The sequence below is a fragment of the Cydia amplana genome, chromosome 6 (assembly GCF_948474715.1).
Source record: "Cydia amplana chromosome 6, ilCydAmpl1.1, whole genome shotgun sequence".
Taxonomy (NCBI): Eukaryota; Metazoa; Arthropoda; class Insecta; order Lepidoptera; family Tortricidae; genus Cydia; species Cydia amplana.
The window spans coordinates 11709356-11731548 of NC_086074.1; the positions used below are offsets into that span (position 1 = coordinate 11709356).

A 22193-nucleotide genomic window follows, 5' to 3' on the forward strand; every position below is an offset into this window, starting at 1 on the left:
ATGAACCATGGTATTGCTATTTTCGTGACGTTTCCTTTTTACTTTTGAAGATTTGTGGGGCGCTCTCCGTTTCCTTTTTGAGGGCCCTGGTATTGGCGGATCCACAGGACCCACCGATTCCATGCTCGCTTCCGAGCTATCCGAAAATGAGGAGTTACTTTTGTCGTCACCCATAGTTCGTACTGAAAAACAAAACTAATTAAAATCTATCATACGAACGGTTACACCGTTTAAAATATTTTCAATATATACCATAAATAGATATGAATAATTAAAAATTAGGCACTTATTTTTACCAGATCGCAGAAATATCGAGCGTGCTTTCTGGTAACAACCTTCTAGTCGGAAAACAAAATTGCCAATGAAACTCGATCTGAACTCGAGAATCCATCATGGCTACCATGGTGGGGTTTAAACGGAAACAGATGGCGGGAAAGTAGGGTGACCAGTACTGAAAAACGGCACTTCAACCAACATAGTCACGGATAACAGTGTTGCTACTCTCATTTATTAGGCTTCGAATGACGTACAGTTGGTTAATACAATACACAATAATAACAATGTATTGTACACAACTCGGTTTAGTAATAAAATTAAAAACGTAATTTGCAAACCAGACAGTGGAGTTATCACATATGTGTTAAAAATTATAATAATATATTATTCTTGTGAAAATGATCCTATCACAGTTAAAATGTTTAATGTTCAGCATTTTGCTTACGTGTTGTTTGTGTTTAAGTGATATGACTGAGAACTCTTTTGGCAAATTTAAAGAAGGGATCATTGCTGCATTTGGAGATTTCAATTCAGATGAACTGACGGATGCCTTTGTTATCAAAAATGGTTCTAGTGTGGAAGTTTATCTAGCGCACGACAAGGAACCGTTCTTAAGGCCTTCAATATTCTCATGCAATTTTAGTAATATAATCGTTACAAGTGTAGTGCCTGGAGATTACGATGGTGATGCCTACATGGACATTCTTTTGACCACACAGACTGTCAATACTAGCAAATCTGAAGTTCATGAAGTGCGTATTATATGGGGTGGTATGCCAAGCCTTAATTGTTCAGATGCTCTTTTAGTAAAAGCCATAACAGTTGGGCAGCCCCTAGTGATGGACTACAATCGTGATATGACACTAGACCTTTTTGGGCTTAACACTCAAAACCAAAGAGTTTTTTGGATATTTGATAAGACAAGGACTACACCAAAAGAGGTACCAATGGGAGATACTTTATTCAAACCTATAAAACTTCCTCACTCACATTCTTTTCTTGATGTCAATGATGATGATGCTGCTGATCTCCTAGTGACTACTAAGCTGGATGTTGAGTTATGGTTGAGTAAAGAAAATGATGGTTTCAGGTTCAACAACAGCATTGAACTGCTTGTTGGACACCCAACAATTTATGGTCAAACACTGTTTCTGGATGTAGCCCTTTCAGGAGAATTCTTTTTAGTTATACCCGTATGCTATGACACACAGTGTATCAACAGTACTATCCTGATCTATGACAATCGTCAGTGGCATGATCTGCAAGTGGACTTCAATGATGGCAAGGGGACTGTGTGGCGGTTTGTACCTCCTCGCAATGAATTGTATTTGGATGTAATAACAATGCGAAGTGGAGACTATAACATGGATGGGTACCCTGATATTCTCATGACTCTCAGTCCAGTGAATAGTAATGAAACAAGAGCCTTCCTTCTTCACAATGCTGCCTGCACGTATGCTGAATGTAAATTCCACCGAACATTTCAAGTCCAATGGGATATTTTCAATACATTTGGAAGTGATATTGTTATGGCTACATTTTACGACTTTTATATGGATGGTGTACTAGATATAATTTACTCAAAGAAAAATGCTACAACTCAAAAATACACAATGCATGCATACAGAAATGAATTGGAATATGATACAAATTTCATAAAAGTCATTGTTGTCACTGGATTGACTAATAAAAAAGTGCCTGTTATAAATGGGACTCTGTATAATAGAAAATTAACATTTGGTAAGATCATTAGTAAATGCCTCTAAATAAATTATCTAATGTACATCAGTTACTAATATTACAAAAGAAATGCATCCGCATTCTATCAAATACCCGGGTACCAGATAGCTGTCGTTCACATTTCATTAAACTTGAAATCCTTACGTTACCCTCTGTTTATATTCTGGAAGCAGCTCTATTTGTTAGGAAGAACATGAATTTATTTAAACAAAAAGTAATAAAATCACAGAGACGAAATCAATTAAACCAGCTAGAATTACCAGCTTCAAAATTAGCAATGTTCAGAAATGGTCCGTATTACCGATGTATACTAATAGCGAATAAAATACCAGAAGAAATAAAAAATGAAACCAAAGATGAATTGTTCAAACGAAAACTTAAAGATCTGTTAATTAAAAGATGCTATTACTCTGTTAATGAATTTTTAAATGATACAACCTTATCGAATTAAAAAATATAGGTATTTGTAAATATAAATGTTAATAAAATGTATATCATATTTTCTTATACACTCAATTGAATCCTAAACAATGAATTAATTTATTTTTATTTTTATTTTTATTAATTATTACATATACCTAAATGAATTTTTTAATAATTATATACCTATACATAAATTGAACTAATTTATTTTATTGTCGACGTTAAATTTAACCTATTACTTTGTAAACTAGTTAAAATGAAAAATATTTTTATTAATTGTTAAATTTTTAATAATTTTTCACTAATTTACTTTAGTATTAAGTTTTAGTTAAGTACATTGTTATGTACCCTAACGGGGTTCATGTGAACGCTAGCTGTAAAATGCCCTTTGTAAGACCTTATGTAACACATGATTATAAACGCAATAAATGAATTATGAATTATGAATTAATTACTTTTAAGATAAAGCTCATGCTATTTAAAAGCTTTTATTTAATTTTGTATGTAACTTTGTTTGGGTCCAATATTGCAAGCTAAATTAGACCCACTTATTATTATTCGATTGAGCTGAAACATTACATACTCGTACATATGTAAGTTGGGTGACAATGCAATACCACTAAGCTCAGGTGATACCAGCAATGAGGTGGCCATAGGAACTCTGTGATAAAATGATGCAATCTAATTGTGTTTGGGTTTGTTAGAATCGTCTCGAAGTATTAATTGCCTGGTGATAGAAAAATACAGTACAGTCAGAGATAAGAGTGTGTATACAAAATGAAATGTTTGACAAAAAACTTATTGTATGTTTTGTTTTTCAGGAACCAACTTGCCAGGCCCCAAAATAAGTTACAACACATGGTCACAAGAAGGAACCTACAGGACGGGAGCTTGTGCTCAGTTGTCTCAGTCTGCATACAATGCCCTGCAGCTTCCATATTCTATATTTGGCCTCGACAGAACCCCTAACTTTGTAGACACTTTAAATGTAGGTCTGTCAGGATTTTCCAAAAGCTGGACTCAGATAATACCAAATTCTCAAATAGTGGTCATTCCTGCTCCTCCAAATGATCCTTCACAATGGAGAGCTCAGTTATTTGTGACACCAAGTAAGCTAATTTTAAAAAGTGTGTTTGTACTGACTGCCATAATTGTAACTATTATAGGTTGTGTGTTATACTTACATTGGAAAGAAAGAAATGATCGTGATGATATCATAGAAATTGATGATAACACCTATGTAAAGATTTAAGACACGAAATGTCCATAGATATTAAATATGTATATCTAGGACGTATTTATAATTCCATTATCTTCTATGTAAATACTTATAGGTAGTTACCTATAGAATAGCTAAGCTACTAGGTATTAAGCTTTTATGCTATATTGAAGCTGTGTATATGGGAAATTATGTTATGTAATGTAATGAAACAAATGCATCTGCATCATAATTTAATATTTACAGTAGGTACTTGTCATATTCTAACACCCTTATTCATAAAACTTTACAAGCTGCTTTATCCCTTTCTTACAAATACATAAGTCAAAATGACAAACTAAGACAAACAATGAATACCTATTTGAGGCTTGTATGAATAACGCCACTAAGGTCTTGTTAAAGACTAGTAATCAGTCATATAAAAGAGACTGCTTATGATATAGCAAAAGCTTTCATTCTTTTTCTAATTATTCATACAAATTCAGTTAGACCAATAAATATGTATTCAAATTTGTACCTTATCCCTTGGCTATTAAGTTCGAAAGTGTATATGTAGATATTTATGTATGTTCTGTATATTCGAACTTCAAAGTAATTGGAGTGTTTCATGTATCCTAGATTGTGTGAAGAGATGTGTTCATGACTTCAAGATGACGGTGTACTTCAACATCATAAAATACTGTGATAATTATTTAATGATATTAATTTAATAAAAGAACTGCAAATATGTTGAATTAAAATATAAGCTCTATTTTGTGTTTGTTTTAACTTACTAACCTCACACACATATATGGATTCATAGGATAAATTCAAAAACAGCGTTATTTTTTCCTTAATCAGGGTTAAAATGGTAAATACAGCGTTATTTTTTCCTTAATCAGGGTTAAAATGGTAAATATCTACTGAACTAAGTCTTATACTATGGCGTTGGATCTATTATTGACGCCTAAGAAAAGGCAGTGTGTAAACCTTTCTCTAAATTCAGCTTTTGCTATCCGTTTTTTTTTCTAATTTAGAATGGCGGAACTGCATTTAGCAAGCTAAAGAAAGAGTAAGTTACATTACACTATTCAGTTAGGTGACTGAAACAAGTGTAACAAGTCTGACGTTTTTTTTGTAGCCTGCAGAAGTGTTATTGTTGCCAAGTTATAAGGTGCTAACTAGTTCAAAACATATTTGTCTTTTTCCGAATTACTCCTTTTCTAAAGTTACCTGTTCTGATAGCTTGATTGTTTTAGTATGGGTTAAACAATTAAACATAAAATAACTAAATTAGGTACTTAAATATTTATTAAGTAAATAGCTTAAATTGATATATTAAAACAAACTGAAACACGCAATTGTAATGCAATTGCAATATTTTTAAAACAATTAAATATTCTCTTTAGGGGCCTCTTTATAAGGCTACAGGCTCAAAAGACCCCCAGTCGTTTGGAAGTGCCTCATTCCAAGCCTCATTCTAAAACACATTTATTTTAAACAAAATATTTTGTTACAACAATAGGAGCCCAAAAATATATGTTACATGAGGAATAAGTTAAGGATTAAAAGTTCAATCTCTGTCCCTTGACTTCCTTTTGTGTTTTTTGTCCTTCTTTGATTTTTTGTGTTTCTTCTCCTCAAGTTTTTCCAGCTTCCTGAAAGCAAATTATTTAGTTAAATAGGTAAATAGTGAGTAAACAATTTTGATACAGACCAAAAATACTGTCTGTGTCTGTGCAGAAAGAAAAGAGTCATGGAATGTATTGTGGTTACCATATATTCTACAACTCTTCTCTTTCTGCACAGACAGACTCTACACTCAACTATGTAACTATGCAGGCATGATGTCATGCATGCCCTATATCCTTCTAAGGCCCAGCCATACAAACGAAACATCCAAAATTTGCCACTGAAATTTGAACCTAGGAAATAAAGTAGATTTTGCGTTTGAAAATTGAACGAAACAAAGCAATAGCGACTCTGTTGTCTCTGTTCCAATTGAACATGGTTTAAATTACATCGAACTGAATAAGTACTGGTAGGACCTTGGGCCTTAGTAGGATAAAGGCTATAAAGCATTCATACAATTCGGATTTTTTTTAAAGTATTCTTACTTCAGCAACTTCTTCTTTTGCTTCTTAGTTAACTGGCTTATCAAGTCCATTTCAGTCAGATTAGCTCCGCCTTCATTGTCCTCGATTCTGGTGGCAGCAAGAGGCAGAGCCCCGGGCTTCATGACCAGCCCAGAGTCTCTCATGTGCTGCATCAAGGTCGGAACGTCGGGCTTTTCCTCCTCTTCTTCAGGGGCTGATGTGGAAGCTTGAAGTGCACGGGCCTCGCTCATTGATAGAGAGTACATGGAACATTCTTTATCTGTAAAGATAAATTTAATAGTAATTTGAGGGTTAATTTTGGGATATCTTTTTTAGTACAAAATATTGACAAAGAATAAGGCCTGTAAGCACTTGAAAACATTGTTACCAAATAAAATACAGTCATGTCTAAAAATATCAATGCGGTTCCAAAAATATGTATACTCTACTACAGTCCCCATTATCAATGTTGCAGTAATACCTATATGGGCAATAAGGTTGTGTATACATATTGTCTTTGTGACTACAATATCTTACACTAATTTATATGCTTACATATTATTATGAAATTTCATTCTGATGGAACAATTTTGATTACATTAATTTTGAAGGTTGGTAACCCTTTCCCCTTACCTGTATTAATGTGACCCCATTTGTGGCACTTGATACATCGCACATTCCTCACCAGAATGCCAAACGGCTGGTCTCTGATTTCATTGTCACCCTTGCAGTAACTTTCTCTAGGTGCATTGTATTTCCGCTGCCACTCAAACTTGTACTCTGGTTCGTTATCTTCTCTTTCACGCTCCTTTTTAACACCTGGTGGCGGCTCATACATAAAGTTGAGACTGAGTTTGTCTTTACTATCTTTGCTCAACAAAGCCCTGCAAAAATTTAAACATATTTTTCAATAATATCAAACTACATACAATTTTATGATTAGGTTGCTGAGCAGACTCGAACTTGGACAGCCAAGGTAGGGTAAAAATCCTGTAATGACAGGACATGCAATGCCCACACATTGTCCCAAATATTTAGTAAAATTATTGATGTATGTATCTTACTTGTTTTCATGTAATTCCTGTTCTCTTTCATATTGTACTTTTAATTCCTCTTGTTTTTTCTTGTATGCATCTGTTTTCTGTTCTGCCATCCATACCTAGAGAAAAAGGATTCAATAACATACCAGAAATTCCCAACAAAATAACTCACATATCTCAAGGTTACTGCTGATCATTGATTAATATTTGTGTTGAAATAGGAGGAAAATAATATGCTCAATGCCTAAATTGATTGTAAATATGTGATGTAACTTACTCGCTTTAAGTTATCCCTCGAAGCAGGGTGGAAAAACTTTTTACACATGTAATTATTAAAACCTTTTCCCATTTTTGTGGCTTGAACAAACAAACAAAAGTAAGAACACCTTCAAACCCTACGGCTACGGATTTAATATCTTCCTACAGTTATCGTATTGTGATAACACTCTTGCCTTTAAATGCTCCGTAAATTAAAAATGTTTTTGTTTCTTTTTATACGCTAAATTAACACAACATATTTAATTATATCCAAGAGTGGAATAAGCCATGACAGTTTCTTCACTTTCTTCACATCACATCACAATCCAATTTATCCAATGGCGGAATGGCACAGATAAGATAAAAAAAGCGGCCAAGTGCGAGTCGGACTCGCCCATGAAGGGTTCCGTATTTATGCGATTTATGACGTATAAAAAAAAAACTACTTACTAGATCTCCTTCAAACCAATTTTCGGTGGAAGTTTACATGGTAATGTACATCATATATTTTTTTTAGTTTTATCATTCTCTTATTTTAGAAGTTACGGGGGGGGGGACACACATTTTACCACTTTGGAAGTGTCTCTCGCGCAAACTATTCAGTTTAGAAAAAAATGATATTAGAAACCTCAATATCATTTTTGAAGACCTATCCATAGATACCCCACACGTATGGGTTTGATGAAAAAAAATTTTTTTAGTTTCAGTTCGAAGTATGGGGAACCCCAAAAATTTATTGTTTTTTTTCTATTTTTGTGTGAAAATCTTAATGCGGTTCACAGAATAGATCTACTTACCAAGTTTCAACAGTATAGTTCTTATAGTTTCGGAGAAAAGTGGCTGTGACATACGGACGGACAGACAGACGGACAGACGGACAGACAGACAGACATGACGAATCTATAAGGGTTCCGTTTTTTGCCATTTGGCTACGGAACCCTAAAAACAGTTAAGCAGTTATACACTGTAAAGTTGTAAACATCCTATAGCTGGTCAACCAAATCGTGTCAGTAAAAAAAGGCGCGAAATTCAAATTTTCTATGGGACGATAGCCCTTTGCGCCTACATTTTTCAAATTTGCCGCCTTTTTCTACTGACAAGATCTGCTTGACCATCTATATATGTCTACTGGTAAGTTTTTAGAATAGACCCCCTCACTGAAATTGACTTCAAAGGGCCCTCCACACTCGCGTTTGTTGGCATGTTGTTGCATATAGCCATAACAGACAACCGCACCGCACCAAGGTTGTGGTGCGGTAGTCTGTTATGGCTTTAAAGCCGCACAGGAAGAAAAATGACGTATATGTGTTTACTCGAAGTACTTATCTGTGGTCGCAACTCGCAATGGATGGCATGAAGTCGAGTGGTGCGCTGTGTTATGTGACTTTGTTTTGTATTTTGTAATAAAAAGAACTCGAAAGTTACTGTGTTACCCTGGTTATGCGCTAAATATATCGAGATATAAAGTTGATTGCTGAAATATGTGTATTTTCCGCGTTTAGGCAAAATATCTTCAAGGAGTAAACCCAGTATGTTGCGTCGACTTTCTAGTGTTAGTTTTCCACCAACGTAGTTAGTCGCAATGTATGTATTTTATGCAGGTTCGATTTGTTTGTTTAATGTTTTGACTAAATTACACACGGACAGGATCTAAATCCGATTAATGTCTGTATTTTAATAGTACGAACGATCGTCTTAACGGAAATATAATTAAAAATAGTTTTTACGTTTTTACTCATTATACGAACTTATTTTGGTTATATTGTCACTCTTGCTGTATATACATATAGTTATTACATAGATCAGCGAAAAGTTAGATCTTGATCCTGCCGTAGTGCAGTGGTGGATAATCCGGATCCACAATGAACATGTACATATTGTCATTGTGTTGCTCTTGCTCTATGTATTTAACACATTCATACCCTTTTATCATATTGAAGTATTTTTAGAATACCACAGTGCTATTGGAGCTCGATTTAAAGTGTAAATAGTTTTTTCTTGCAAAATGGAATAAAGTGTGGGTTTTTAATTGTGCAGTGTAATGAATGAACTTGGACTGTGATGAAAGTGCAAAGTGATATGGCTTCATGAAGAACAAAAGGACCTTACAAACAAGATCATTTAGAATTTATGGTAACTATACTTTTCACTACTTCAGATGTTTTCTTTAAAAGTATTGAATATGGGTTATTGTTTCTGTAATTTATTCTTTACTTCAGTGTTATCATCACATTCATTCAGAGTTAGAAAACCTTATTAAAAATCTCTAAGTTTATCTGAAGATATATTATAATCTGTCAAACAACTTTGTCAGTAGAAACAAGGATGAAATTAAAATTTTCTATAGGATGTTAGCGCTTTTGCGCCTACATTATTTAAATATGCCGCAATTTTCTACTGATTGAAATGGCTTGAAAGACTATGTCCACTTTGTTGGTTCTATATTCTCTATACAAGTCAACACCAATTTTTAGAAATAATAAGTGCCTTTTTGCGGTAGTAATTTTACTTATCTTATATTTCATTAATCTTAGAACATTATAGGTTTAAACTATCTCAACTCTAGTTGGTTTATGTTTTATATGTTATAACTAGCGACCCGCCCCGGCTTCGCACGGGTTAACAAATTATACATAAACTTTCCTCTTGAATCACTCTATCTATTAAAAAAAACCGGCCAAGTGCAAGTCGGATTCGCGTTCCAAGGGTTCCGTACATTACCCAGTATAATTTTTATTTCAAAGCTGAGGATGGGTGTTGAAGTTAATTAATTGAACATTTTTATTTTTTTAGTTTAAAACAATTTTTACGCAGCGTTATTATTATTAATAGTGAATTCAATGAATGTATAATTATTGGTAAAAAAAATATATATTCTGCTTGGGCGAAGTTGGGCACCAATGGTGAAGTTAGGGTTCTCTATGATAGATAGTTTTGCCAACCCTTATTTTCAGTAAATTGCAACATTGATAATGGGGTTTGGTTATGAAAAACTCTTAACCCTTTTTTGAAAATGTATTAAATTATATACACTATTTAATTATTTATAGGGATTTTTGCTGGCATGAGCTTTAAATTCCTTACCCTACAAGATACTTGGTCATTCACAGAAGCTAGAACTTTAATAATTGCAGTGCCATCTGTATTTAGCTTTATGTGATTATTCATTTTCATAAAAAAACATATTTTAAAGGGAATATTAATAATTGTTATGAATTTTATTTATTTATAGTGCATGCTTAATTTGGTGCAGTGATGTTGTATATGTCTTCATGCCATACCTATTTATATGAATATAAGATTTTTAAAAGAGATCTAAATTGGAGCCCAGTTCCATAGATATGAGATAATATAGGATTGAAGCGCAAGACTTGGAAATTTTTTACCAACAAACCAAATTTCTGAAAGAGTATAAGCCGTATAAGAGGTATTTTGACCTGATGGTACCTACAATATAATTACCTACCATAAACAAATAGCCAAGTTTAAGATAACTTGTATGTAACAACTAGCCAAATTAAATCTTGAACTTCAATTTACCTTAAGTTACCTACTTATCTAGAGAACTTGGTTTGGATCTCAATTGTATTGCTTATGAAGTCTATTGCGTCTTTATATTTGTAGGTCAACTGGAAGTAGGTTTTTGTATAGCAAACGGTCTGGCATGATTTGCGTTCTCGCGACGACTCCATACATCTAGCGAGCGCGACTTCAAGTAGTTCAAGTATAGACTCGCGCGCGAGAACGCAACTCATGCTAGACCGCCTGAAGTGCCTGAGTTACTCAGTTAGTGATAAAAATGGTTAGTGAAATAGAACATGAGTGCTGCAATGTTCACAAGTTTCGGTATTTTCTTAAACAACGTCAAAACTAGTTATATATTTATCTTAAAAAAATAACTAGCCATTGTTGTGGCAATCTCAGAATATTATTTTTACATTCATAATTTCGATCATGTTTAGCAATTTTTTTTAAACCTTTTCTCATTAATCCCCACGACTAGGGCTGCCATCTGTCCGGATTTCCCCGGATTTGTCCTAGTTTGGAGGCCGTCCGGACTTTTTTATGTGAGGAAACACCTTACTGAATTTAATTGCTTTTTTAATAATATTATTTTCGGACACGTCCGGGGAAAAATGCGATTTACGAAGTCTTTGTTCGGGTTCAGCGAATTAAGAGAAGGCAGCCCTACCCACGACCGTCTTGGGGTTACCGACTCACATACGTGTAGGTATATGATGGACTGCGTTTATGAAATATGGGCATTCGTCATTATACAATGGCACGTGAGCTTGATCGTACCTATACGTTGGACGGTATTCTTCGTCGTCGTACCAATGATGGTAGCCCGTGTGTCATCACAGGCGGCATAGTCGGCATACATAGGTTGAAAATCTTCGCCCTAAGACTGCGATAATTGGAAATGTCATAAGACACCGCAATTGACACCAGAGTGGGAAAACTTGTACCGTCAGCACCAAATAGTGACGGCCAAAGTGGTCAAAATATATTTGGCCATCACGTCACATCAACATCACATTTAATACTGACTGTACCCCATACTAAAGAAACCTCAATTACGCGGTTGCGCTGAGTGAGAATAACACGCGAATACTATAGAGAGTATAGAGACGTTTGCTCCCCGCAAATCATCCATTGTAACAATTGGACAGGCCCTAACCTAGTGTGCCACCTGTCCCACTTCAGTTGTTGGATTTTATAATTTGTCAACTCCCGTCCGACTCGACCCCGAGAAATATTGTAACTTGTAACGGAACGCATACCATTGCGCTCAGTTGCAACTTGTCCCTATCCCACCCTGTAGGCTAACCACGAGACGAGAGCTAAATCTCGGGAGTCTCGGGACGAGGTGGCCAATAGCCAAGGGGACACTGGGCTCCTGTGGGATGCAAGCGTACAAGCGCTATGATAAGCAGGATGTTACACAACGATGAGTTTCGCAATATTAAGGAGTTCTTCGATGGGTAGTACGAGTACAGAATTCACGAGTACGAAGACGGAGCCAAAGCATGTTTAAGTTTCTATGCTGTGTTATCTGCTATGTAGTTTACGTTCATATTTAAATATTATTTTTTATTTATGCGTTGGTCATTTTGTGATATAATATAATCATACATCGGGGTTTTCGGTGCGGGAATGATTTCGTGTATTTATAACTTTGTTTATTGTAAAATAATTACCAAACTATGAATTAAACGTAGGTAGTAAGGTCCAAATGGGCTTAGAAATGTTATATAGTTATATAGTATCGTTTTTTTTACAGTTTTTACCTGTTATTGGCTAGTGTAAAACATTCCCGCACCGAAAACCCCGATGTATGTATATAATAATGTGCTATACTTATATCAGCTAGGTTGATAATGATCAATAAGACAATGGAGATTAGCATAAGCATTATTATTTTCTTTAGTAAAACAAAAATGGTTTAGCACACCTGATGTAAGGTATAGTGCGCCCCACAGACAAGACATCCTCTAGACTGAGCATAGTAACGCTACCCCCTCTGCCACTTATACGGTAGTTTTACTCCATCTTCGAGTCAATCCCGTGCCGTGATTGGTCCGTGTCTTTGAACGGACCAATCACGGCACGGGATTCGCTCTCCTCGTCCCCCCGCACCCCCGTATTTTTGGCAGCATCGGTTTCATGAAATAATTGCTCTAAACTCAGTCTAGAGGATTCCTAGTCTATGGTGCGCCCTTACAGGGTTCATGTGAGACATTGTAGTATATATTATATTTGACATCTATACTGTGCCATGGTTGCAATAAAGAATTATGAATTATACTATGAACATATCCATAAATAAAATAACATAAATAATTATTACAAAAAATAACAAAGGCGGTGCTATAGGCTACTTTGCAATTTTTGAAAGTGCAGTAAAGCAGCCATGAACAAATCCGTTATTTCCACCGCCGGCACACAGGTACGTCCGTTAACTAGGACGTCATAGGTTTCACGGTACGTAATGAGATAACCACGATTTAAGAAGGAGCAAGATGATGTCGTTTTCATGATAGGGTGGATCAACTTTTTTGTGTTGTTATTCTGTGCTGTTGTCCATAGTGATAATATTTCTGTGTACTAACAATATTAGCTTTATGCTTTTGTAGATGGTCCATATGGAAATCGCTTAAAACTCCCTAAAAATGCATGTTTGATAAAGTCAAATACCATTAAATCAGAATTTAACAAGTAATTTCACCCCTGGACAACTAACCGTAACCATGGCAACGAGTGACAAAAAAATTATTCACCCACATTCTTGTTAGAGACCCGAGTATTTTGTAGATTACTATATATAATAATTAGAACTCTAATTATTTTTACAAAAAAAAAATGTAAAAGCATTGTCATCATGGAAAATTCATGGGTTAGGTATATCATAAAATTACGCTTTTTTCCTTTACTGCTCCCGAGTAATTAGTTGTGACGTTTTCAATCAAAAGGTACCACATTGTCGGTTGTCGATAAGGTTGATAAGCTTGATTTCAAATTGAAGCTATATGGAAATAGCGCCTTATTGACAATCGACAATAAGTACCCTTTTCATTGAGAATGGCACAAATAATAAACAATATTGTTAACGGTGTCTCTGTTCGGAGGATGGAGTCGTTTTGAGTCGCGCTTAAAAAAGACTCAATAAACGACTCGACTCTAGACTTAAAAGACTCGTTTTCTTAGCGGAAGTTTTCGTTAAAAGAAGTCGATTTCATCAAATTTAGAATCAAAAGACTCGAGTTCCTACTAACATTAGTTCCAAGTTTCTGTCAGTCCAATTTGCGTAGAAGGCCGACAGAATTTTGTTGAATCATGTACTTACGTACTTATATGTACTTAGGCAATGCGGCTCGGTGTTGTGGAGTGGTCGATTTTTATTATCTTGAGAGTGGGTGCGGTCGGGAGTGGCAGGCCAAACACCGACTGGACGAGATCAATAGCATAGGTATGTTGTCGAGTGTATACACACGTCTAGTATGCCATGTCCACTCCTTGCAAAACAATGTTTTTAGGGTCCCAAAGGGTAAAAAACGGGACCCTATTACTAAGACTTCGCTGTCCATCCGTCTGTCACCAGGCGTCTGTATCTCATGAACCGCGATAGCTGGACAGTTGAAATTTTCACAAATGATGTATCTCTGTTGCCGATATAACAACAAATACTAAAAATAAAATAAAATAAATATTTAAGAGTCCCCCTTAAATATTATATACAACAAATAAACACGATTTTTTTGCTCTATTTTTTGTTGATGGTGTGGAACCCTTCCGTGCGCGAGTCCGACTCGCACTTGGCCGGTTTTTTTTTAAGTTACGTAGTGTAGATAATCAACATTAGCAATGAATTGGACTCGAACTCACTCTTGATGCCATAATGTCAAAAAAAGGTATATATGTATGTACATATATATAGTTGCGCATGTTTCAATGCTATTAGCCATAAAGAAAATCCTCTCTGTTTTAACAGCTTTTGGAACAAGTTATGTACATATATTTAGCTTAGCCAACAATTGGTTCTTATGTCATAAATTACAAATTTTTTAGCTTACTTTTTACAAAATCTAGAAAATGAATAACCGACTCTGCTTTGGTCATGCAGGACTAGATCTTAGGGGTCATCCATTAATTACATCACACGTTTATGGGGGGGATGGGGTCAAGAAAATGTGACATGTTGTGACAGGGGGAGGGGGGACTCACAAACATTGTGACGTCACTTTAACTTATTTAAAATACTTAATTCGCTGTTCAGTTAAATAACAAATTTTTGGAAAGATAATCATTTTTATTCGTTTAATTTTCTTTCCTAATCAGTTTTGGGATATAAAATTGCTAATATTTCTTTTTTCAAAAATATTTCGGTAAAATATTAATAATAGGTACATTGTACCTACAACCTACTTCATTCGATTTGCCGATTTCGTTGAAAAAATGTGACGTCACACCAGGGGGGAGGGGTTTGCCAAATGTGACCAAGTGTGACAATGAGGGGCAGAGGGGTCAAAAAACCTAGAAATTCGTGTGATGTAATTAATGGATGACCCCTACTCTAAAACTACGTACTTTCGTAAATTACGTACAACTACACTAAATTTCAAATGAAGTGACCCGTTTTCCCTGCTCTTGAGTATATTATTATATTTCAACAGTTATTCGGTTCTATTAATAGCTCAATAAATAATTATGTAACATAAGTCGAGGTTAATCGCATAGATACTCAGTAGGCACCTTTTTGTGATTAGGTCTTGTTTTAACAATAGTACGAATACTCAATTATTAATCATGCATTTGTGTAAAGCATGAACAATTAAAGTGCTCAATCGGGAATGAGGAAACTAGTTGTATGTTTCACTTATAATAGCTGATTTGACCGGTTCCTTGGGAAGGCTTGACGATTGCCGTCGCGCGTTCTTTCCCCCGGTTTAATTTTGTCAGCGCGACCAATTAAATGCTTTGGATCTATCGCCATATTCAACGCGTAAACGAGATAACCTTTGCAACATTTCCCGAGATTAATTTATCAATAATGCTGAAGAACCGGTCACTCGTGCGTCGCTAGCTTGTTGTGGTTCCTAACCACTAAATTAGTATGTGATGTTCCATGCGAAAAGGTATGGCGGGGCTGTTGGTGCTTACGTCATTAATAATGTGCCTTCAATACAAATTTAACCCTTTGCACTGTAGACTTCAATTGGCCGATGGAACTACACATATATTATGTAGACATTTTGTTTTTTCAGATACATACTTACCTATTTGACTGTTGTGAATAATGCGCCATTGGCATAAATATCCAATTAGAAATGGTTACTTTAACTACTGACTAATTACAACTTCTGCCTTAGATTAACATATTTGTAAGCGTCATAACCCCGTAGCAAAAATAGATAAAACTCTAAATCACCTCTCGAACATCTTGACTCGATAGCAACTCATTTAGTATGCGTAGCTACGTTACAGCCTATTAGTTTATACATGTATACACCTAGGCATGCGTTTTAAACATTTTATGCAATTTGTTTGCACTAATAAATGGTGACCGCTACCTGAATTAGGTGGTAGGTAGAAGAAGTGAAATTAATACAGGACCTAATGGTCCTAACCTAACGTTTAACATTTCTTCAGAAAATCTTAACTACGCTAAAACTATATATATGCATTATTTTGTGATTACATTACATACTTCCTTATCTTAATGGTACCTACCAATTACCTATTGCATGAATTTTCACTAGCACTAATTATTCGTCATCGCATTCGTCAAAACTTGGCTGTCATTATTTTGCCCCTAGAATTTAGGTCAACCCAGTGTTTTTTTGCGAGCCCTCCCACACCTATTTACCTATTACTCTAGAGCAGCGGTTCTCAATCTTTTTTTTTGACGGAACCCTTTTGTAAAGCGAAATACTTGATGGAACCCTACAATAAAACGAAGTGAAAACTTCTTTAGCGGCGCTGGGCACTTTTTGAGGTGGGGAAAAAATGATAAACTCGAGACAGCGTCGCGGCGATCACGTGACCGTAAGGACCGTAAGGGGCGTAAGGTTTAGATGGCCACATGAAGCCATTGAAACCTGGGGTCTCATTAGCCCACAACAGGGAGTCCCACATAACCATCCCGGCCCGTCCGTACGCCGAGTGGTATGCGTAAAGCATTTCCCCTCTTAAAAAAAAAAGGTTAATTTAGATGGCATTTATTAGATCAATAAAGAAAAACTCAATGTTATTTGACATTTATGTTGCGGATTCCTTTTCGAGACTCTTTACCTATGTTCAAATAATTTGACGTTGTCATGGCAGTATGTAAATAAACATGTCAATGAAAAAGTGTGATCTTATTTGAGAATGATAATAATATATAATAAATAAATAGAATACCTCCGCTAAACGTATGTATCGTGTTACCGGGCGTCGGTAACATAGTGAGGAGAGATTTCACTTCTATCGGCACTCCCGGAGTGCAACAGTTGTTGCTTGTTTTATTAATAAGCATAATTCTAAATTCTTGCGGAACCCCTGCAGGGGTGTCGCGGAACCCTAGGGTTCCGCGGAACACACTTTGAGAATGGCTGCTCTAGAGGCTAGGCGACTAGTTAAAAAACATTCAGATAAACGATTTATTTATCAAAAATTGAATGGAACATTTCATAGAAAGGAGATAGTTGAAAACATTGACAAGTGTAATAATAATGTTACAATTGCATAAACACTATTTTTAGCGAGATATCATAACTATTTGAACATTAAAATGAGAGTGCGAGATTGCTCTAGGTTTTTATTGTTTTATCAGTTATGTTTGGGGTGCACGTCATGTAATTTATTATGAGCACGTTACCTTTTTATTTAATTCTAAAAATAACTTGCCGGCGTTATCGCGGACGCTATCTCAAGGAGAGATCGTGCCGTCGCAAAGCCGCGCTGCTCTGCGCCGCGAGCGACCGCACCGCGCGCCTCCTGGCTGATTATTTTCATTACTTACTTAGCGCAGGCATATGAACTCTCAGGCTAACCAATAAAACTTGGCATCGAGACCCGTTACAAGTGTATGTAGTAGAATAGCACTGGTATACTAGATAAATTGGGCGTTCGACTTGCAGGCGCTGGATAGGTATGCCGTATTAGGAATAACAGCCCTGCACCCAGATTAGCACTGCTTAGCCCAGTTAGGTACGGTCGGCCTTAACTCATTGGATTAACACTTAGTCTCTTTTTGAATAGCTATTAAAACTGTAGTGCATATTTGTGACTAAGTACAGCGATTGTGGAGCCTGCTTACCAGTTATTCTGTATTACGCGTGACGTCTTGCACTTGCATAGACGACACATGAAACGCTTCAACTGTGTAGGTAATCAGTTTAGTCTTCACGATTTAGTCGCAATGACGCTGACGTACATCTAGCTTGAGCATTGAACTCAATATCCATATTAACTTCAATTTAATTAGCCATTATCATGACTCGCCGTCACCTCCGTGGGCAGCGGCCGGCAGACGGTGGCGTGTTGTCAAAACAGCGGCACGTCAATTGGTCTAATCGGTGTCCGGCTGCGAGCCAATTACTTACTTGACAGTATGGAAGCAATTCCTACATTTAAGGGCGGAAAGCGCGCTGCAGGAAGACTTCCCTTTATTGAGTTACAGAAATAGACGCACTTATTGTCGCCATCGCACGCTGGGCCACACTCTTTAACCATGCATATGACCTTTAAATTTTTAGACACGAATATATATAGTCCATGACAAGTTTATTAAGTTTCGGTTGACTCCTGTATGTATGTTAATGTGTAAAATGAGCAGCATTTTGTTTTGGTGTCAGTTGCGGCTAGTGCGGTGAAGGCGTCGGCATGTGGCGCGGCGCTGTGCTGGCGCTGGCGGCGCTGAGCCTGCTGGCGGCGCCGGCGCTGGCGCTGCACAAGAAGTACAACATCACCATCGGGTACCTGCCGTCCATTAAGGGCGAGCTCCGCGACCGGCAGGGGCTCGCCATCTCTGGGGCGCTGTCTATGGCGCTTGAAGAGGTCTGTGCTAGATAACTATGTTTTTATGACATTATTCATAAACTTCTATCAAATCTAACAAGATGTTGATGATTATTAATGGCTTTCCACCAGAGAAGGGTCCACATTTTTCCCAAACTGTCATTTTGATAGTTGTTTGTAGGAAAGAGACAACTGCATTTAACAGTGGTTTGCTACGTTTTTTTGAATAAGCGGATGGATTACTAACCAGAAAGGTAACATGGGCGTGAAGTGAATGTATGATGACAAGTGAAGTCTTGTCATACTAGTCATCGTTTACGACTACGTTTTACGTTTGTATGGAGAAGCTGTCGTCCACTACCGTCTTGAAATTAAAAAAAAAAAAACAAGTAAACCTAAAAAAGTACCTAATGTAAACCATGACCCTATGTCCTCGGTTTGCAAGGATGCTCCAAGGTTTACTATATCACCGGAATATGGAAACTTTTCAAGAAGCAAAAAGCAGGTGTTTATAAACAGCATAAAGGTGATAAACGATACATTATTGGCCGGTATTGTAAACATAATCTGGTTCGCTGATATCTGTCGATTTTAAAAACATTTTAGTGGGAGACACGTGTTAGCAATCATTATAAAATATGTAAGAATATATTTATGGCATAAGCCGAATCGTCACCGCGAAATAAACCGTAGATTGTTGTAAAAATTTAGCGGTTTAAGTTGACAAAACCGCATTGCAAGTCGTACTCTACAAACACGTTCTTGTTTATTTAACACGAATTCATATCTAAACTTCCGTATCTAAAAATAGCTTTAGCAAATAAAACACGCAGTCAAACATTCCTCACACGGGCGACGTAGCTCAAAATATTGTGGGTCGCAGAAATAAATCTTTCAGCGAATGCCATCGACGTACGTAAATAAAGCAGGCTCTGTACGTTTGTTTTTCTAGGTCGGTTTCAGAGCATACGGTTGTGATAGTTGATTTATTGGTGATCCCGAACTTGACCTAATCATTAGCAGTAAATTCCATTAAACACAGGACAACTTAATGATCTATTTAGCTTTTGTAAGTAACTACGTTAGACATGTAATAGTTATATTGAATAAGGCAGTACCTACTTAGGCTTTTTATTTTTACACGCGTATCAGAACTTGACATATTTATATTTTATAACTATTATTGTTTTTTAGATTAGAACTAGATTGAACAGTACACATCAACTTTATACAGGTATGAAAAGTCACCAAAAACACAATTTATAATATACACGAACTGATGTACAGTCAAGTGTAAAAACATGGGTGCACTCATGATACTCAAAAATAGGTCCCACAACTCTTATGTCAGCGGATTAAGAACTATTTTTGAGTAACTTGTATGCACCCATACTTTTACACTTGACTGTACTTAAGTTAAGAGTATAAATAACAAATTAAATTTTGACCAAGTTTAAGATGGCATAACGAAGTTTGACGTTACTCGACCCTGTCACTGATCTTCTTGAATTAAGGTTAAGGCCTTATAATACTAACTTGCCACATATTCCGCCCAGAAAGAACTTGGACTTTTGATATACATCGATGCATGTAGTAAAAAGATCATTGCCAACGCTATACTAAATCAGATTTTACTGCCAATATCAGGAGAACTTTCATGACGCAATTGTTGTCTGTTCAGATTAACAACCAAGACATAATCCTGCCGGACGTGGAACTTCTACTGGAGTGGAATGACACCCGCTGCGACACGGTGACGGCGACGCGACTACTTACACACATGAGTTGCTCCGGTGTCGCCGCGGTCTTTGGGCCTGAGGGCCACTGCAACACGGAGGCCATCGTGGCGCAGTCCGTCAACTTGCCCATGATCTCCTATGTAAGTAGAGGTTGCTCGGACGTCGCCGCGTTCTTCGCACCCGTGGGTTACTGCAACACGGAGGATCTCTTATGTACTCACGTGCGTAGCATAGGAGCGACTTGAAGATGACACGCGCACATGAGCTGCTCCGGCGTTGCCACTTTTTTGCAGGCCCGTGAGCCGCTGCTATATCGTATCACACTCCGTCAACTATCCCATGATGTAAGTAGTCACATTATAATACGCAGTAAAGGAGCGACAGAAGGTGACACGAGACTATTAACACGCATGAGTTGCTCCGGCGTCGCCGCGTGTTTCGGGCCCGAGGGCCGCTGCAACACGGCGCAATGTAAGTAGTCTCATGTAGTAAAGGGGCGACACGGCGACAGCGATTTTATTAGTTACAAGTATTGTTGATTGATTGCTGATTATATAAATACCAACACATTTATAACCAGATCAGAGATGTGTATAATTTTGGTTTCGCCTAGTTAGAGTAACTAGCCACTTACGAGTGGGTATTAAATAGTTAACGAGTTTTACAGACATGTAAGCATAGTGTCGGCTTAGTTCATTAAATATCATTTAGACAACACAATATTACATCTATACTTGTCAGTAAATATGACAAGTACATTTTTTCTGTCTGTGTTTTTCCTGATCCTGCAAACTCTATCTTAACCTATGAAATTATATGAACATTCATACACAGGGCAATTCAGGAGACGTGAGCAGGATCAACCCTACGCATTCAGAAAATGATAACAGGAAAAAATTGTGTTTGTTTCACATACGATAGTGAGCGATCCATTAACATTTACGGAGTGTGTAGGGTTGGCTCATGTTTCATCAATCCCCCGCCCTGCTAAATACGTTTTCTTTTCAGAAATGTTCGGACTACCAAACTTCAACCATCCCTAACTTTGCCAGATTGGAACCTCCAGACACGCAGGTAAACACAAGAGTATTGACATACCGAGTATTTACAGTCCCCTAGAACTGGAAAGCTGTATTATTGGAACTATTTTTGCGAGAAACACAGTAATGTAGTTCTACATTTTCGTAAACTATTCAATGATTGAGTGACCATCTTTGTGTTGTTTGCTACCTAATAAAATTTGATTTCTCTTTAGGCTACAAAATCAGTAATGGCGCTACTACGCTACTACCGTTGGAACAAGTTCAGCATAGTGTACGAGGAGTCATGGGTGACGGTAGCGCTCACGCTGGAGAACCACGCCAAGAAGAACAACATGACCGTCAACCACCAGCGGCCGGTCATCGAGGGCTTCAAGTGCTGCTCCGAGAAGATGGCCTGCTGCGCGCCCGGCTTCTGGTACCAGTTCATACAGGACACCAAGAACAGGACAAGGAGTGAGTATACTCATTAAATACAAGAACAAATATATATATATATACTCTCCCGGCCGATTTCGACCACGGCGACTGTTTCAACTCCGCTGCTGAAGACGTATTAATAAAGACCCGTGCACACAACGGGCAGGTAAGGACACCATTGTTGTAAGTATACCTAATAGCCGCTGGCGGTCGGGCTTTCAGCTCGTCCCGTCTGATATCTAGTTCCATAAGTCGACGGGATTCAAAGTCATCAGTTTGTTTAATGACAAAAGATCTCCATACAGGGCGGTCAGCCGCCTGCTTCTCCCACAGAAGCGGGTCAATGTTGCAGCTCTTCATGTGGCGCTTAAGCACATCTTTATATCAACAAATAACGACGTCACCAAAATGGCTTTCGTTTTGAGAAACGAATTTTACAGTAATGAGGGTAATGACCAAGT

The 22193-nt window shown here is 37.0% G+C and overlaps 3 protein-coding genes across 11 annotated transcripts in view; 2 read left to right on the forward strand and 1 right to left on the reverse strand.

The window, feature by feature from the left end:
• The first annotated feature begins 641 nt into the window (after nt 1–641).
• On the forward strand, nt 642–21768 carry LOC134648886 (T-cell immunomodulatory protein). 2 transcript variants are annotated; one of them, XM_063503481.1, is made up of 3 exons: nt 642–2016; nt 3261–3689; nt 21759–21768. In XM_063503481.1, coding segments are annotated over exons 1-3 (1773 nt in total). In that variant the 5' UTR covers nt 642–674; the 3' UTR covers nt 21761–21768. The 2 variants fall into 2 exon arrangements, with proteins under 2 accessions (XP_063359551.1, XP_063359549.1); XM_063503479.1 differs by lacking the exon at nt 21759–21768 and having other exon boundaries at nt 3261–3744.
• Nucleotides 5193–7191, reverse strand: LOC134648888 (corepressor interacting with RBPJ 1). Its single transcript, XM_063503483.1, has 5 exons — nt 7051–7191; nt 6798–6892; nt 6367–6617; nt 5755–6013; nt 5193–5295 (listed from the first exon to the last, which is right to left on the reverse strand). The coding sequence occupies exons 1-5, from the start codon at nt 7120–7122 to the stop codon at nt 5211–5213; spliced, it is 762 nt and encodes a 253-aa protein (XP_063359553.1). The 5' UTR covers nt 7123–7191; the 3' UTR covers nt 5193–5210.
• The window catches only part of LOC134648884 (receptor-type guanylate cyclase Gyc76C-like), a 29270-nt gene continuing 15439 nt past the window's right edge, over nt 8363–22193 (forward strand). The window contains exons 1-6 of one of the 8 annotated variants that reach the window (XM_063503471.1): nt 8363–8632; nt 8981–9164; nt 18371–18572; nt 20215–20412; nt 21281–21346; nt 21528–21768. In XM_063503471.1, the coding sequence (XP_063359541.1) occupies nt 18399–18572; nt 20215–20412; nt 21281–21346; nt 21528–21768 (679 nt within the window). In that variant the 5' untranslated portion in view covers nt 8363–8632; nt 8981–9164; nt 18371–18398. Of the gene's footprint in view, nt 8633–8661; nt 9165–18370; nt 18573–20214; nt 20413–21280; nt 21347–21527; nt 21769–22193 lie in introns of those variants that run through there. The other 7 variants (XM_063503476.1, XM_063503470.1, XM_063503475.1 and 4 more) reach the window with 7 other exon arrangements.